The 18,373-nt window shown below is 40.5% G+C and overlaps 1 protein-coding gene across 1 annotated transcript in view; it reads left to right on the top strand.

Moving 5' to 3' along the window:
* Window positions 1-3,507: 3,507 nt before the first annotated feature.
* The window catches only part of CHMP4C (charged multivesicular body protein 4C), a 38,214-nt gene continuing 23,348 nt past the window's right edge, over window positions 3,508-18,373 (top strand). The window contains exon 1 of the mRNA XM_007520140.3: window positions 3,508-3,801. Within this exon, the coding sequence (XP_007520202.1) occupies window positions 3,612-3,801 (190 nt within the window). The 5' untranslated portion in view covers window positions 3,508-3,611. The remainder of the gene's footprint in view (window positions 3,802-18,373) is intronic.

Below are 18,373 nucleotides of genomic sequence, written 5' to 3'. Positions count from 1 at the left end.
GGGTAGGGCTCTGAGGAGGTGGAGTTCCAGTACTCATTGGTGAGGTCCTCTTCCCAGGGAGGTCAGGTTGGTGTCATGGTAAAATCTGCAACTTGGTGGCTGAAAAAGAGTTAAGATATAAAGCAGAACAAATTGTTTTTAATAATTAGGAACCTAAAGGTAAGCACAGAGTAGGTGAGATCTGGGGTCTTCATGATAGAAAAAACTAGGAAGTCTATTTTAGATATATTCCAAGGACTTTACTAATTTTTGCTTGAGCCTGATAGCTAACATGCAGGTGATTTGAAAGTATTGCCTAGGCAGATGGTGTCAGAGTTGGGAATAGGACTAGCAAGCTGGATCAGGGCAATGAGTAGCTCTTAAAGATGGGAAAAGTATATAAATATTGTTAACTGTAAACACCATCTACCTAACCTAGGGCCCATGTCTATCCATAGATAGTACAGGAGCCTGTGTAACCTCTGCATCCCTATTGATCTGAACTTGCATTCCATAGTCATAGCTAGGAACATTCTGGGCTGCACTTATTTCAGGACCAGTCTTCCTCAAGTGGTAGAGTATGTTGACCCAGTCCTCCTTTGGATAGTGGGGCAGTATCTACCGTTATTGTTCTACATTGAAGGCAAAGTCTTGTAGACCCCTACAAGAGGGTCCGTTATGTTGTTCTTGATGGAGATAACCAGTGATGGTGGAGAGAGGGATCTGTTAGAGGTCTAGACTCATCATATCTGTGTGAGAATCCCAGCATTCCCTGAATAGGGCCCCAAATGATGGGGTGGCCTTGTAGTGACCAAAAGGGTCATCATTAAAGTGTGCCAGTCTCTTGCCCTTATCCAGCTTTTGTAGCCCTTAATTTATCTGACAGGGATAGGCTTAGAGTGGTTAAGGGAAGTGAAATAGAAAGTAGATGAAGATGGTATCTAGGTCTAAGTAGAAACTATTTGATTAAGTATTTTGTGTTGTCTTTTTTAGGTCTTTGGACTTGTTTACTGTACTTACTGAGTCAATATAAATGATTGCACACTTTTACTTCAAGGTATATATTTTCCTCTTACTTATGCATACATATGCATGTTGCACTATCTCATGTGCCCTGTTCTATGTCTAGGTGCTATAACTCTGCCAGGTGGTGTGCCACCCAAAATACAACTTAGGAATTCTATCATTTTGTGAAGGTCTCACCCGAGTATTGGAGCTGAAGTGTTGACATCCTAGCCTGGTGTCTCAGGACACATCTGAAGTGAAACATATCAAGGCGGCACTGGTTGCATTGATTTGGTTGCTATTGGCAAATGTAATATCAAATGGTATGGATCAAAAGAAGCATGAAGGAAAATAAGTAAAGACCCAGAGGTTCCATATAAGATCTTACCATGATTTATGTCACTTAATGCTATTTACACATAACTCTACCTTATATACTGACAAGATCAGTTGCTTCTGGTCTCCTTAGTCTAAGATTATGGGTGATTTAACATTTAAAAAAAGTTATTATTAAAATGCATTAATAATAAGCCTAGTGTTGAAATTCAATCACTTTACTAATCTGAAACCTTAAGTGCTTAGATTGAATGAATATATATTCAGAACTGAAGTCTGTGCATTAAAGAATCTGATAATTTTTATGCTTCTTTACTCCCACACTGCATACTTAGTGCATATTTAATGAGCTTATCCTCTGGTTCAGTCTACACAGAGTGAAAGGAGGTCATGCAGATAGTTAAAAGACTATAGCTTTAAGACAGAATGATGTCTTTCATTTTAACAGCCTGTGTGAACTTGGCCAAGTCACCAGTTGAACTAAGTGTTCGTCATCTGTTAAACAGAAATAACAATACCTATTTTGTAGGGTTTATATAATAATCATTAACAATGTAAATAGTATGCCTGCCTCATTACGGGTGCTCAGAAGATGGTAGCTGTTATTACTATCTCAATGTACTTGCATTTCCAGAACTTTATATACTGAACATACTTTATAAAATTTGGTCAGACTTTCCAGCACCGGTGACTATAGCAGAACATGTGCTACTTCTCAGCTCTTAAGGGCTTCATATCTACATGAGAAAATAAATTCCAAAACCAGTTCATGAAATTGATAACACATGTAAGAGTGGAATATGTTGCAGACCATATGATTTTTGAGTGGTCAGGCAGAAAATGGTAAGGGGTGACTGGTAGTTACTGGGAAATATAAGCTTACATGTTTGTATGTGTAAACTATTTATCATTAAGTCACCTGTGAAAATGTCCAATTTGTTTGGGGAAATTTGATGCTGACTATGCCAATGTTGGGATACAATGCATCCACTTGCTGCTTCTGTGTTAATATGATGGAAGACAATATTGGGTTAATGATCTTGGGCTATCAAAGTGTATTTATCATATAATGGATGTGTTTCCTCTTTTTGGAGCAAGTGGTTAGGTAATAATCTAAATGGGTTTTGATGATGTTGAATGATATTGCTCAGACAAGGCTTTATTATGTGAGCATGCATACTAGTCCTTGTAAACTAGAACACAGATTCAATTTCATATTTTGCTTCTTCGTTGCCTGCCTTGCACAGGCTTTCAGTTGTATTACATCTTCTATAATCATTACACAATGTGGTCCTTTCATCTAACTAAACTCTGTTTGAGCTCTAATAGATGGAATCAAGGTGATGGGCACAAGTAAAATAATGCTTCTTTTTCTTTAGGACAATGCCTTCTTTTGTTACGTAAGTATCTCTCTCAAGGCATTTGTCATAGACCTAAGTACAAGTACACCCCAATAAAGGTTTTTGAGACATTCACAGTCACACTGGAAGCTTTAGACATCTGATTTCAGAATCTAATGCAGCTACTGAATACACTCAGAAGTCCTGAAATTAGGCAGAAATGGACATCTTTTCACCCACCTCATGTCATGCCAGAATGATCTAAAATCCATTCAAGTCAACTTGTCAACCAGGTACTCATCAGTCTGCCCAGACTACATCTGCAGAGCCTAGCCTAGTGGGGCCAACTCCTTTTAGAGTTAACTGCTTACTCACATGCCTGCATCATACCAATGGACATTCCAGAAGCCCTGGCTTCCACATGACCACTGGATGAATGTATCAGAATATTATTACTCACATGGACACACACACACACGTCCAGGCATGGAATAAAGTATTTTGCTGATGTGGATTTGTAATGCACACTTTACTATATAGACAATTTCAGGCTCTACAGGGAACTTTTGAACATTGGTTTGCTGTTTTGCTGAGGCACCCAAAGCCCAAATGAATCTTTCACCCCTGGTTGGTCATCAGAGTGGATAAAGCAGCAGTTTTGTTGCGGTCTTGTCAATCTATTCAACTCTTTTCTCAATTCTCTGAGGGCCCTGTCGCGCCTGCTGGCTAAGTCCGGGTCCCAGTTCTCCCCGCCTTCACCCGGCCGAGGGGCGGGGCCGAGCTGGCCGCCAGGAAATGCCCAGGGGTGTGTGTCACCTGCCCCAGACTTGTTGATACTCAGGAGTACCGCCTTTTTTGGGCTGTGCCCAAGAGACCAAAGGAAGAACTTGCTCTGGGTTTCCCAGCTGTGGCCCAAGAGGAACTCCTGAGACTTTTCCACACTCCACAGCCATGAGCAAGTTGGGCAAGTTCTTTAAAGGGGGAGGTTTGTCTAGGAGCAGAGCTGCCCCCAGCCCCCAGGAGGCCCTGGCCCGACTCCGGGAGACCGAGGAGATGCTGAGCAAGAAACAGGAGTACTTGGAAAATCGAATCCAGAGAGAACTCAGCTTGGCCAAGAAGCACGGCACGCAGAATAAGCGAGGTAGGCTCGGTGTCTGTCCCCCAAAGGCCAGCTGTCTGCCTCCAACCTCCTGACCTGTTTTGGAGTCAGTTTTCCCCCAACCCCCAACCCCCAACCCCCACCCTAGAGGTCAGGTTTGCTTCCAAACTTTTCTAGGAACTTGCACGGTCTGACCCCCTAGACTGGGACAAGAGAGAGTTAAGCAAGGCAACCTGTAATCATTCAGTAATCACAATAAAGCAACATTTTAATGTAGTACTTAAAAAAGTCTTCAAAATTAATGTGGAAAAACCTCATGATAAGCAAAAGATTAAAAACTTAAGTAAATTCAGGGTTGATATTACTACTTTTTTTCCCTTTTGCCTTAGACCTATATTTTGTATGTCACTTCCATATGAACAATTCTTTTCTTAATGTAATATTTCCTTCACAGTGGATTAAAAAGTGTTTTGTCACCATCAGTAATTTAACATGGGTTTACAGAATTATAAGAATTCAGGGGTACAGCTTCGCACCTGCATATATGTGTGCACAACTCATTCTTGGTGGACTTTATAGTGTTATATCTGAGTTTTAAAAGTCCATTATAATACTGCTTCTTGCTTATGGAAAGTTTTGATGATCCTTTAAATTTTGCTTCTGACTCACCTTCTTTCAGTTCCAGTCCTGACTCTTAACATTAAAGATCAAGTTTTCTACTATGTATTTATATCATACATTTTCACCAGCATTAAATCTCCAGCGAAGCATATTCTACTATATTCTGATATACCTTGTTTCTCAGCTGTTGAAAAGTTTAGTTAACTGTCATGCAGTTGAAATACTAGGCTTAAAAAAAAAAAGTCAAGGCACTAGGGAATTAAACATTAAATTTCCTATCATTAGCTTTTGCCACACACAAGGGACTTTGAGTCCCTTTAGTGTTCCTGCCACACCTAAAATCCTTTGTTCTTGTCCAGAGTTCATTGATTCCTTGTGTTTACAGGGCTCTCTCTCCTTTCTCTATTTCTTTTTCTCTCAGTAAAATAAATAAATAAATAAATAAATAAATAAATAAAATAGCACCTATGACACACATAAAACCCCAGTGAGAAGGTGGATTTGCTCTTGTAACAATGATGAATACATGACATACCCTGAAAAAAATTAATACAGAATTTTACCATCAGTCCCTTGAATCTAACATTATCCAGTGAGGCTTCTTTAGTCCTTACTGAATGGGAGATCTTTACAAGCAACGTATCAGATAAAGGACTAATAGCCAAAATATATATTCACCAAACTCAACAGCAACAACAAGGCCCCATTAAAAATGGAGACTAAATAACAAAGCTTTCAATGACTTCACTTTTCTATAAGATACTGCTGTTATTTTACATAGGGTAGAAATACTATTTCCTAGAGTTAACCTTGAAGACTACTGCTTCCCATGAATGCGTGCCTGATACATATTTGCATACTTATTGCCACAGTAAAAGGGCCAGGTTTTATATATCTTCATTATATAACTTTTGTCTACATTACTTTTGTCTGTTTTAGAGCTAAATGCTACTTTCTGTTTTTATTTTATGTCTGTACGTATTTAAAGAAGTTACTACATAGCAATTTCTAAAGAGAGACTGTGCCATTATGACTGCTAAAAAGTCAGTGATGGTTGTGTTTGTTATTTGGGGTTTTCTTTTTCGGTTTAATGTGCATGTTGACATTTGCTTAGTGTCTTTTAAGGATTGTTTTTCTCTTTGTTTTGTTATTCATTTGAATCTGTATGTAGCTCTAGTGATTACTCAGTTCTTCTTCTAGCGTTTGCCAGTAAATCTTGTTTTTAAAGATCTGAAAAATTAAACATTCCCTTTTCTTTATGGGGAGGGGAGAGGAAGAGAACATCACTCTGGTATATGCTGCATCTTTCTTACAATTATATTGAGGGGTAATGGTTTACAGTACAATTGTTGACATAGGGGTGCAATTTCTCATCATCTTCTGATAGCTCTCACCCACAACCTAGGTTCTTTTCCACCATCATGCACCAGGACCCCAGCGCCCTCTCCAACCCTCTCCCTTCTCTGCCTTCCCCTGAATCTTTTACTTTGTTGCAATACATCACACCCAGTCTAAGTATCACTGTGTGTTTTCCTTTTCTGTTCTTGTTTCTTAAGTTACACCTATAAGTGAACTCATCTGGTCTTTGTCCTTCTTTCTCTCTTAACCTTATCTCACTTACCATGATTCCTTCAAGTTCTATCCAAGATGAAGCAAAGGATAGAACTTCATATTTATTGACAACTAAGTATATATACATACATACATATATATATATATGTATATGTACATACATATATATTTTTTATTAGTCACTCATCTGGCATTGACCATCTGGGCTACTTCCAAGTATTGGCTATCACAAATTGTGCTACTATGAGCATAATCGAACAGAGATCTATCTGGATAGGATAAATAGCATAATGGCTATGCAGACAGACTCTCATGCATGAAGCTCCATCGTCCCAGGTTCAATCTCCCATACCATCATCATAAACCAGAGCTGAATGGTGCTCTGGTTAAAAAGAAAAAAAATATATATATATATACATATATGAGGATCAATGAAATTATCCCGAAAAGTCCTTACTTCAGTGCTGTATAAATACCAGCTGTTGTTAGCACTTTTATGTATGTATGTATGTATGTATGTATGTATCTATGTATCTATTTTCCCTTTTGTTGCCTTTGTTGTTTAACATTGTTGTGGTTATGGATGTCATTGTTGTTGGATAGGACAGAGAGAAATGGAGAGAGGAGGGGTAGACAGAGAGGGGTAGAGAAAGACAAACACCTGCAGACCTGCTTCGCCGCTTGTGAAGCAACTCCCCTGCAGGTGGGGAGCCAGGGGTTCGTACCCGGATCCTTACGGGCTTTGTGCCACGTGCAGCACTTTTTTTTTAAAAGCAGAAATTGACTTCTTAGTACAGGTCCCTTATAGACACACATTGTCAATCGGAATACCATCTAATCTATACCATGTGCCACATGAAAACCTTTCACCTGAGGACAACAGTCACTTGAATCTCCTGTTCCACAGCCCCCACATCTGTCACCCCTTGCTGTGCTGAGGTGTTCTCACCAACACTGACCCATTGGATCTAGGGTGAATGCCCCTTAAATTTCTACCTTAGCTGTTTCTTTCTTTCCTACAATATTCCTGGCTCTGTTCCTTGCCTTGTCCCACACTGAGCAAGAACTCCAAGTTTGTAATTATGTGAAAAGACTTGATTCCATCTGGAGCTATCAGTAGGCCTCAGACTACTGGAACATGGGATGAAGAGGTAAAGGGCTTAAACAGAGAGGAAATGAATTTTGCTGTTACCCCATTCCAGTAACATTAGGCCTGATTCCAGGCAAGACTTGTTACTGAGGCCATTCCATCTCATAAGGTGTCTGTTGGTAAATGGCCTTCTAGGCATTTTTCTATTTGAGTCCTCCAGTTCATTTTGAAATATGAATTTTGATTGATTGTTTTGCTGAAGTGGAATTTGCTTTGAGAATCATAATGCAGAGTTGGTCTTTCTTGGAGCAGAGGCCTGCATATAATCCTACTTAGTGATGGAAACTCCCTGGGCTCCGGTTTGCTTTTCATTATAGTTATCATAGAGTCAAATTCTGCAATTTCAGGTGCTGAGCCCTGAAGGGCTTTTATGCTAAGAAATAATATCTATCTTAGTTAAGTGCCAGACAGGTAAGGGCAAAAACATGGGTCAGGTAATATAAGACAGACATAGACTGTGAAACCTTGATGGATAGAGGTTCCTCTGGGAGGTAGATTTTTTCTGCTGACTGCTTTGCTTTTTTTTTTTTTTTAATTAAATGCCACTAGTGCTTTACCAAGGTTTCATGTCTGGCACTTCCAGTGCACCAGGTTGACTTTTTCCTCCACTTTTCAATCTCAGAGAGAAACAGAGAGGGAATGAGGCAGAAAGAGACAGAAAGAGGACAATCTCCACAACATTGCTCTACCCCCAAGTGAAGCATTTCCTGTTGATGGTACACCCTTGTGATGCTGGGGGCTTGAACTTGGGTCCTTGAGTATAATAAAGCATGCACTTCACTGGGTGAGATATCTCCCAGCCCTATGACTTTAATTAAGAGTTTCTCAAAATGAGGTTCTCCAATGTGATCACCTACCTCATATACCATAATTCATAGGGAGAATTTATTAATCATAAATACTTCCCTTAAATGCTAATCTGGCAGATTGAATATAGAGTCTAGAAAATTAAGCTTTGAACAAACAACTCAGTGATCTGAATGTTCACTACAGCTTGAGAACTCATGGTGTAGTTTGCCACGAGTTGTGAAATTGGGAAGTATACTTCTTGGTTATTTTCTTCCCCCACCCATTCTCATTGTTTCTCTTTTTCCTTTATCACACCTGCACTTGGCTGAGAAATGTGTATCCACTTCCCCTCTGCTTACTGCCAAAGAAAAACTTCTGAAGTGTCTAATAGATCCTCACTAGCAATCAGGATTTGTTTTCTTTAGAAATGTTCTGCGGAGGATAAATAGCATAATGGCTATGCAGACAGACTCTCATGCATGAAGCTCCATCGTCCCAGGTTCAATCTCCCATACCATCATCATAAACCAGAGCTGAATGGTGCTCTGGTTAAAAAGAAAAAAAAATATATATATATATATACATATATATATTCTTTTTATCATTTTCCTAGGAAATTGTAGTTCCCAGGACAATTGTTAACACCTGAGTAGCTTATCTCTTGAAGATAGGAGTCTATATACCACTCCTATCACCAATCCAAGTCCCTCTTCACTGTTTGTACTGGATAACCAACACCTGCCACACCCCTTTGACCTAGTCCATAGTCCTTTGCTTTGCTTCCTAAATGCCACTTATAAATTAGGTCATCTGGTATTCCTTCTGTTCCTTCTGGGTTGTTTCACTTAACAAGACCTTTTTTAGTTCTATCTAAGATACGGGAAAAGAAAATATTTCATCACTTCCTATACTTAAGTAGTGTGTTTTACACCATAACTTTTTTAAATGACTCATCTGTTTTTGGGTATCTGGATTGATTGCTTCCAGATTTGGAATATTATAAACTGTGTTGCTGTAAACATAAGCATACATAAATCTTTGTATTATTTTTATTTATTTATTGAATACAGACAGCCAGAAATCATGAGGGAAGGAGGAGATGGGGAGATGCAAAGACACCTGCAGCCCTGCTTCACCACTTGTAAAGCTTTCTGTCGTTAACGTTCGGGGACTCCAACAGGCCGGGCTAGCTTCGCGGCGGTGAACAGAGACTCGAGGACACATGACTGGGACGGGAAGCTGTATTTCTTTATTCACGAACAACGATACACAGATCTCTCCTGCATCCTTCTCCTCACTCAGCTGCACCAAGAACTCTGGAACTCTGTAGGGGTTCTGGGGGCGGGGAAAAGTGGGCCCCGCGAAACTAGCAAGGGCCAAACCAAATCTCTCAGAGGTAGAGGGAAGGGGACCAAACCAATATGAAGAACACCAACATATTCCCCCTTCTTTTTTTTTTTTAATTAAATGACCACAGTATCGGGTGTGGGGTGAACAGAAACCTATATCGTACAGGCATTTTCAAAAAAGAAACTGGCACAAACATGGAGGAACATGTAAGCGAGCAACAAGAACCAGTGTGCTGCCAAGGGAAGGCCTGAGGGGGGCGTTTTTGCCTCTGTGGGCAAAACTTTTATCAGCTAAAAAAAAAAATTTCCTGCCTCTGGGGGCTTCTTTTGCCTCTGGGGGGCGTTACTTGCCTCAACGGGCATTTTCTAGCATGGGGGGGAGGGTGAGGCCTAGAGTCTCAAGGCAGCTGGCTACAGTCAGTCCCCGAGAAACCCAGCAGCACAAAGGGAAGCTGCCAGCCCTGTGCAAAGTGTCCGAGGTGTACCAGTGAGTCTGATAGAAGCGCGAGTCCAAAGCAGATGTCCACCGAAGAATTGCCAAGTGGTGAATTGTTGTACGTCTGTCTCGATGGGGAATGTCAGCCATTGGAATTCTGCTTTTCTGTAGAGAACTTGACAGCTGCAGTTCACTTACGTATGAAACAAAACTTGTAGCAGGTTAGAAGTTTACCACAATTGATAACTCTATTACAATTGGAAGTCCCTTCCAGCACGATTCCAAGGCTATTTGAAGTTCAAACAATAAAATTTGGAAAGGCAAACATGAACCATAGAAAGAAAAAAGACTCAGGCATGAGAATTATTAGCATAGCCATAGCGCAATCTAACGTTTCTAATTGAGAAGGAATTTGAGACTTTTACATATCAACAACATCTTTTTAACCTTTTGTTACACCCATTCAAGATGGAGACACACCCTAGGTGTGCGCAGGTTTTTTTTTTTAGACCAACTTAGTTAAAATATATTGATTGTTAACTAATTTTTACCTCAGACTTTAAATATAAGTTAATTTTATCTTTATGAGAATTGCATTGAAAACCTTTTTCATTTAACTTTGTTTGGTAAGAGTATAGCCTTAAAGTTACATTCTTAACCTTAAAGTTAATGTTACCTGTTGTTAAAATTCGGAGGCTCCAGCTGGCCGGGCTAGCTTCACGGGCGGGTAACAGAGACTTGAGGACACACGGCTGGGCAGGGAAGCTGTATTTCTTTATTCAGGAACAATGATTTATAATCTAAGACAAACTAATCACCAAACAGAACTCTCCTGCCTCCTTCCCCCGCAGCGGTGCCAAACACTCTCGAACTCTGGGACTCTGGAACTCTCTTGGGGTTCCTTGGGGCGGGGGCAAGTGGGCCCGCAAAAACTAGCAGGACTGACTTGGCAGGGGGAGAGCATACAACAGTTACCAAACTTTAAACACACATATACATATGGTCTTCAATACCCAAGGAGAGAAACTTTTGTTACGAAGACATGTCATTTCAAACACGAATTTAGATCTGTACTGTCTTAGCCATTCGGGGAGTGTGTTGTCCAGCGGTGGGGGCAACTTCAGCTTTAGGAATTGTAGGTTGTGATCTCTGCACGAATCTCTGCATATTCTAGCTCGTCTGCCTTCAGACCTGAGATGAGGATCTAGGCCAGGGGGCCCAGTTTCGGCAGGGAACCTGCGGTCTCCGGGTGGTCCGGGATCTGCCCAGACTTCATAGCAGGAGGGCAGGTGGGCCAGCCATGCAGAAGGCACGCGCCTAGGTGCCCCGGGGTGGCGCCTGTCCGCCATGTCTGTTGCCCTGCTCCCAGCGGCCAAGCAGCATGGAGGGAGCCCGCGCCCAATGTCCCGCACTACGTGGCGGAAAGCCGGCTCCTGCGGGCTGGCTCTTGCAGGCTGGCGTTGGGCGGAAACCACAGAGTGGTCCAGAGATAAATGCTCCAGAAACAGCGAAACAGTCTCGTGAAGAAAGGGCAGAGGCCTTTGGAGATCTCTTCACAAGCAGAAGAGAAGGCCATAGTGCACAGGTAGCCAAATTGTCTTCACTTACCTGAGAGATGCACAGGTCCAGCCCCACTTTGTAGGTGCCATTTGTCGTTAACGTTCGGGGGCTCCAGTAGGCTGGGCTAGGTTCGCGGCAGTGAACAGAGACTCGAGGACACACGGCTGGGCCGGGAAGCTGTATTTCTTTATTCACGAACAACGATTCATAAACTAACCCAAACTAATCACCACACAGATCTCTCCTGCATCCTTCTCCTCACGCGGCTGCGCCAAGAACTCTGTAACTCTGTAGGGGTTCCAGGGGTGGGGACAAGCGGGGCCCGCGAAACTAGCAAGGCTAAACCACAATCTCCTAGAGGTGGGGGGAAGAGGACCAAACCAAGATGAAGAATACCAACATATTCCCCCTATTCTTTTTAACTGCTCAGTCGGTAGAGCATGAGACTCTTAATCTCAGGGTCGTGGGTTCATGCCCCACGTTGGGCGCCATTTGTCGTGAACATTCAGGGGCTCCAGTAGGCCAGGCTAACTTCGCGGCGGTGAACAGAGACTCGACACATGGCTGGGCCAGGAAGCTATATTTCTTTATTCATGAACAACGATTCATAAACTAACCCAAACTAATCACCACACAGATCTCTCCTGCATCCTTCTCCTCATGCGGCTGCACCAAGAACTCTGGAACTCTGTAGGGGTTCCGGGGGCGGGGACAAGTGGAACCCACGAAACTAGCAGGGGTCAAACCAAATCTCTCAGAGGTAGGGGAAGAGGACCAAACCAACACAAAGAATACCAACAGCTTTCCCCCTGCAGGTGGGGACTGAGGACTCAAACCTGGGTCCCTGCACACTGTAGCCTGTGCACTCAACAAGGTGTGCCACCACTTGGTCCCTACATAGATCTCTTTGAAGAGGTGTTTTTTCTGTTCTTTGGAGAGATTCCTAGGAGATGATCTGGATCATAGGTTAGATACAATTCTAGTGTTCAGAGGAACATCAGGACTGCTTTTCCACAGTGGTTCAAACAGTTTGTTTATTGTCACAGGGTTATCGCTGGGGCTAAGTGCCTGCACAACAAATCCATTGCTCCTGGAGGCCACCCCCCCACTATTTTTTCTTTCTTTATTTGATAAGACAGAGATAAATTCAAAGGGGAGAGGAAGGTAGAGAGGAAGATACACAGATACCACTAGCTTCACTGCTTGTGAAGCTTCAACCCTGTAGGTGGGAGTTGGGGGGCAGGTAGCTTGAACTCAGGACCTTGTGCTTGGTAGCATGTGTGCTTAACCAGGTACACCATTACCTGCCCCCGCCCCCGAAAACATTGTTATGAATGGTGCTATTTTGGTATCATAAGAATGTTTTGGGGGGCCGAGGCAGGTAATGGTTATGAGTTTGATCCCTGGTGTCACATGTGCCAGAGGGATATTCCAGTTTTCTTTCTCCCTCCTGTCATAAATAAATACATCTTTTAAAATGCCACAGTTACGATGGGTCTCAATTTCTCTGGTATTCTAATTAAAACCAGACTTCATAGTAAAGTGTTCTTTTTGCCTCTGGTTATCTTATCATTTTGTGCCACATTCTGTGTATTCTGGGACACAGGAAAAGAGGAGATTTTATTTTTGGAGAATGAACACCCAGTATCTGGATCAAACATTTTAATCTTTATTTATTTACTTGTTTTTAAAGTCACCAGGTTTATCACTGGGGTTCTATGCCTGCACTATGAATCTACTTCTGATGACTGTTTTTTCCCTTCCCTTCCTTCCTTTCTTCCCCTACTTCTCTCTCCTTTTCTATTTTCATTCGATAGGACAGATAGAAATTGTGAGAGAAAGGGGAGATAGAGAGGGAGAGAAAGACAGACACCTGCAGACCCGCTTCACTGCTCTTGAAGCTTCCTCCCTGAGGGTGGGGAGCAGGTGGCTTGAATCTTTTTCCTTGTGCATGGTAATGTGTGCTCTCAACTGGCGGCCACTGCCTTCCCTCCTCTTATTTTTAATGGGAATTGGACAATATACTCCACTTTGGTTTTTTTTTTAATATATATTTTTAATTTTTTATTTTATTTAATTTATTTATTCCCTTTTGTTGCCCTTGCTGTTTTGTTGTTGTAGTTATTATTGATGTCATTGTTGTTGGATAGGAGAGAGGAGGGGAAGACAGAGAGGGGGAGAGAAAGACAGACACCTGCAGACCTGCTTCACCGCCTGTGAAGGGACCTGCCTGCAGGTGGGGAGCCGGGGGCTCGAACTGGGATCCTGATGCCGGTCCTTGAGCTTAGTGCCACCTGCGCTTAACCCGCTGCGCTACAGCCCGACTCCCCTCCACTTTGGTTTTTTAAGTACATTTATTTATTTATTATTTATTAGGTACAGAAAGAAATTGAGAGGGAAGTGGAAGAGAGAGTGACACACACACACACACACACACACACACACACGGAGGGAAGGAGGGAGGGAGGGAGGGAGAGAGAGAGACAGAGAGACAGAGGAGAGAGAGAGATCGAGCTACAGCCCACCACTCCAATATATATGGTTCTATGGTTCGGGAAATTAAACCAGGAACCTTAGACATGCACATCCTATGCTCCACCAGTTGAGTTATTTACCAGCCACACAGTCTGTTGCTTTTGTTCTATTAATATAGCTTCAATTTGCATCTGTTTTTCCAGGTCCCACATCATTTTTTTTTCCCAACCCATTGGCATTAGTTAAAAATCCCAGCCAGAATTTATTCTTTCTCTCTTACTTATATATGTTAAGATCACACCTGGTATTTTATATTTGTATTTATTAAATGTCACCTTATTTTCAGTTGTTCTAAAATTAAGATATTTTAAAGTTTCAAGTTCTTTTACCTACATTTGGATCTGATTTTAAGTTGAATCAGTCAGAAATTTGACCAGCAATCACATGTTACAGAGATGTCACTGCAGGATAACTCCGTCATATTAGCAGTGCCTCAGCTCAGACATGATTTCAAGTTTGACAGATCAGTACTCAACGATTTTAGTTGTCCTAATCCACACCTTCTTTTATTTATTTATTTTTATTACATAACAGGGAAATTGCACATACATGATACTATTAAGCTCCAGGTCAATTTCTTTCATTTTTTCATTTAGAGAGAGGTGGAAAGAGAGAGGATAGAAAGAGGGATGGAGAGTCTCTAAAGTAAAGAAAGAAAACACAGTACTCGTCCACCATCTATGGAACTCACTTAGTGCTGTCTGTGAAGCTCCCAGTTAGCTCCAGGGCTCAAACCCAGGACCCACCCACCAGAATGTCTGAGCTCTACTGGGTAGCCATTTCCTGGTCTCTCTAGTTTGTATAATCTTATTTCTCCAACTTTGTCTTTTTTCTCTAACAATGCCTCAATATACCTTGTGAATTTGTATTCCTATAATAAAAGCATATTCATACAACTCTTTTACAAATGTTGAGATTATTATTATTATTTACTTTTTTAAAAAAAATTTATTTCTTTATTGGGGAATTAATGTTTTACATTCAACAGTAAATTCAATAGTTTGTACATGCATAACATTCCCCAGTTTCCCATTTAACAATACAACCCCCACTATGTCATTTATCATCCTTCATGGACCTGTATTCTCCCCACCCACCCACCCCAGAGTCTTTTATTTTGGTGAAATATGCCAATTCCATTTCAGGTTCTATTTGTGTTTTCTTTTCTGATCTTGTTTATCAACTTCTACCTGAGAGTGAGATCATCCCATATTCATCCTTCTGTTTCTGACTTATTTCACTCAACATGATTTTTTCAAGGTCCATCCAAGATCAGCTGAAAATGGTGAAGTCACCATTTTTTACAGCTGAGTAGTATTCCATTGTGTATATATACCACAACTTGCTTAGCCACTGATCTGTTGTTGGACACCTGGGTTACTTCCAGGTTTTGGCTATTACAAATTGTGTTGCCAAGAACATAAGTGTACACAGGTCTTTCTGGATGGATGTGTTGGGTTCCTTAGGATATATCCCCAGGAGGGGAATTGCAGGGTCATAGGGTAGGTTCATTTCTAGCCTTCTGAGTGTTCTCCAGACTGTTCTCCATAGAGGTTGGACCAATTTACATTCCCACCAGCAGTGCAGGAGGGTTCCTTTGACCCCACACCCTCTCCAGCATTTGCTGCTGTTACCTTTTCTGATGTATGACATTCTCACAGGAGTGAAGTGATATCTCATTGTTGTCTTGATTTGCATTTCTCTGACAATCAGAGACTTGGAGCATTTTTTCATGTGTTTCTCGGCCTTTTGGATCTCTTCTGTGGTGAATATTCTGTCCAAGTCCTCCCCCCATTTTTGGATGGGGTTATTTGTTGTCTTGTTGAGTCTGGCAAGCTCTTTATATATGTTGGTTATTAAACTCTTATCTGATGTATGGCATGTAAAGATCTTCTCCCATTCTGTGAGGGGTCTCTTGGTTTGGGTAGTGGTTTCTTTAGCTGTGCAGAAGCTTTTAAATTTGATGTAGTCCCATAGATTTATACTTGCCTTAGTCTTCTTTGTAATTGGATTAGTTTCATTGAAAATGTCTTTAAAATTTATGCGGAAAAGAGTTCTGCCAATATTTTCCTCTAAGTATTTGATAGTTTGTGGTCTAACATCCAAGCCCTTGATCCACTTGGAATTTACTTTTGTATTTGGTGAAATACAGTGGTTCAGTTTCATTCTTCTGCATGTTTCAACCCACTGTTTCCAACACCATTTGTTGAAGAGACTCTGCTTTCCCCATGTAATAGTCTGGGCCCCTTTGTCAAAGATTAGATGTCCATAGGTGTGGGGCCAAATGTTGAGATTATTAACTGACACTGTGGCTGCATCATCAAATTTACCTGGGGGGTCAGGTGGTGGCACACCTGGACTGCTCACATGTTACCAACTCAGGTCCAAATCTGTGAGCCCCACCTGCAGAGGGGAAGATTCTTGAGCCGTGAAGCAGTGCTGCAGATGTCTCTCTGGTTTTCTCTCTCCCTCTCTACTCCCCTTCCCTCTCAATTTCTTTGTCCTATCAAATAAAATAAAAAATTAAAAATCTACCTGAGTATTTTAAAGTATCATACAAGTAAGTTCAGCTTCAAAAAAGTTGGGTTATGATTGTGGGCTGTGGGATTCTAAGCTTTCTAGATAATTTTGAAATGTTGACATTAGAAGCCCAAAGACTGGTCTGTGATTTGTCCTTGAGGCAGCATCTCGAAAGTAACACAAAGGGAAGTCTTTGAGCTTAGGTCAATATTTTTCATCTTTGCAAACTCATACTGACTTCTGTTTATCATTGTTTGTTAGTTCATAAGAAATGAAAGTGTAAAGTGTTTCTTTGAGGGGATAATTCTTTCTAGTATATGTGACACAAATTCTGACAATTTGCTGTGTGTTTTTTTTTTAACTTTAGCAAGATAGCTAGTACTGTTTTTCATTCTTCTTCTTCTAGCGTTTGCCCTTCTTCCGTAGCCAGTCAATAGCGTCAGGTTGAGCCTGATGTCTGCTTGTTGCTGGCTTTGAAAGTGACTGGGATCCATGTGGATTCAGTCGGCTAGGAAGGATCGTCAGTTTCCCCAATCAATGGGTACTCACTGGATGCACCACGAGAAGGTCGATCCAATGCATCCCACTGTTTTTCATGCTATGTAACACTGCATTAAGTTTACTTGTTCCTTTGCAAATTTGGAGCAATACTCTCAGTATTGGGACATTCAAAATGTTCTTTATACAAAATAACACAAAACTGAGCAATAGAATCTGTTTTGAAAAATACTTGCATTATGCAAAAAATACAAATTTCCTTAACCTGTGCTATTATTCAGTTTATTGATTAATCCAGAGTAGAACAAAGTCGAAAATCTGTGATTGACACAATGATTGTGTTAAAATCATGTAATTTATGAAAATTCAACAAAGTATAGCAGGAGATAACAATGAACTTGCCCTCATATCTACAGAGTATTATTTTTATTTTTCTTAGTATTTATTTATGATTATGTATTTCAGTCATTTGGTATTCTAACCAATGAGATATAATGCAAGGCATCTAATAACTGAGTATGTGATCATTTTGCTTGGAAGGTCAGATTTGAAAAGGCTATGAATGATCTCCTTTGCTTTTCATTTTTGTGTAAAAGCATTTGTGGATCTATTTATACAGATACTCAAAAACACCTAGATAATATTGAAGATTTGTTTTTTTATTTTAAATCACTTTGTCTGTCTTCTACCTTGATAAATTATAAGCAGAACTTCTAGTGCATACTGATAATTTTAGTTTTCCCTGCTTTTTTCTATTACTTGATGAAAGTTCTGATAAACACACAGCTGGTTTAAAATTTTGCAGAAGCAAAAACAAACAAACACAAGAGTCTGGGTTAAATGTAAAGTATATAGTAAACTAGTTCTTGAATAATTGATTTTCCTGTATCAAAGTTTGATCCCTTGCCCCAGGCCAGTGGTACTTATAAGGAATTGCTTGTTGGAAGAATTTAGGGCCTAGTTCAAGCAGTTAGGGCTCATAAACCTGGGCAATGGCTCCTTCAGTTCATTGCTAAGTTTATTTCACAAATATTTCAGACTTGTGCATATTTCCAGTGAGATGATGTGGTATAACTAAAAATCCCACTACTATCCCATCTGTGCTGCTTCCATCAACTCTTCAATTTAGCAGTCAGTTGGCATAAATGCCAAGACTACAGTACCACACTGCAATACCAATGCTATAATTCCAGCGCAGTAAGTGCTACCCTCAAAGCCAAAGGAACCCAAAAGAGCAAGCAAGTAATAATAATGATTTTTAAATTACAGGACAAAAAAAATTTTTTTTGATTATATTGTTAAAAGTTAGGAATCCTTGTTTTAGAAGTTAAAGTCTATACATGAAAATTTAAAGATTAGGTTAAATGAAATAAATGTTTACATTTTTACACTTGACTTATATATAAACTTAAGGAAACAAAATAATGTAACCAAATATTTGACAAACACTTTGAGGTTTTTATTCTCTATTTAAACATTAATTTCTGGTAAATCTTTTTGATTCTTTTATATAGCATAACATATTACAAAGTTATAACTATGTGTCTTATTTGTGATAGTAATAACATTCCTTACCAGATTTTC

Source organism: Erinaceus europaeus, chromosome 1 (assembly GCF_950295315.1).
Source record: "Erinaceus europaeus chromosome 1, mEriEur2.1, whole genome shotgun sequence".
Lineage (NCBI taxonomy): Eukaryota > Metazoa > Chordata > Mammalia > Eulipotyphla > Erinaceidae > Erinaceus > Erinaceus europaeus.
The sequence above is the reverse complement of the archived record's forward strand: the minus strand, read 5'-3'. Positions and strand labels throughout refer to the sequence as shown.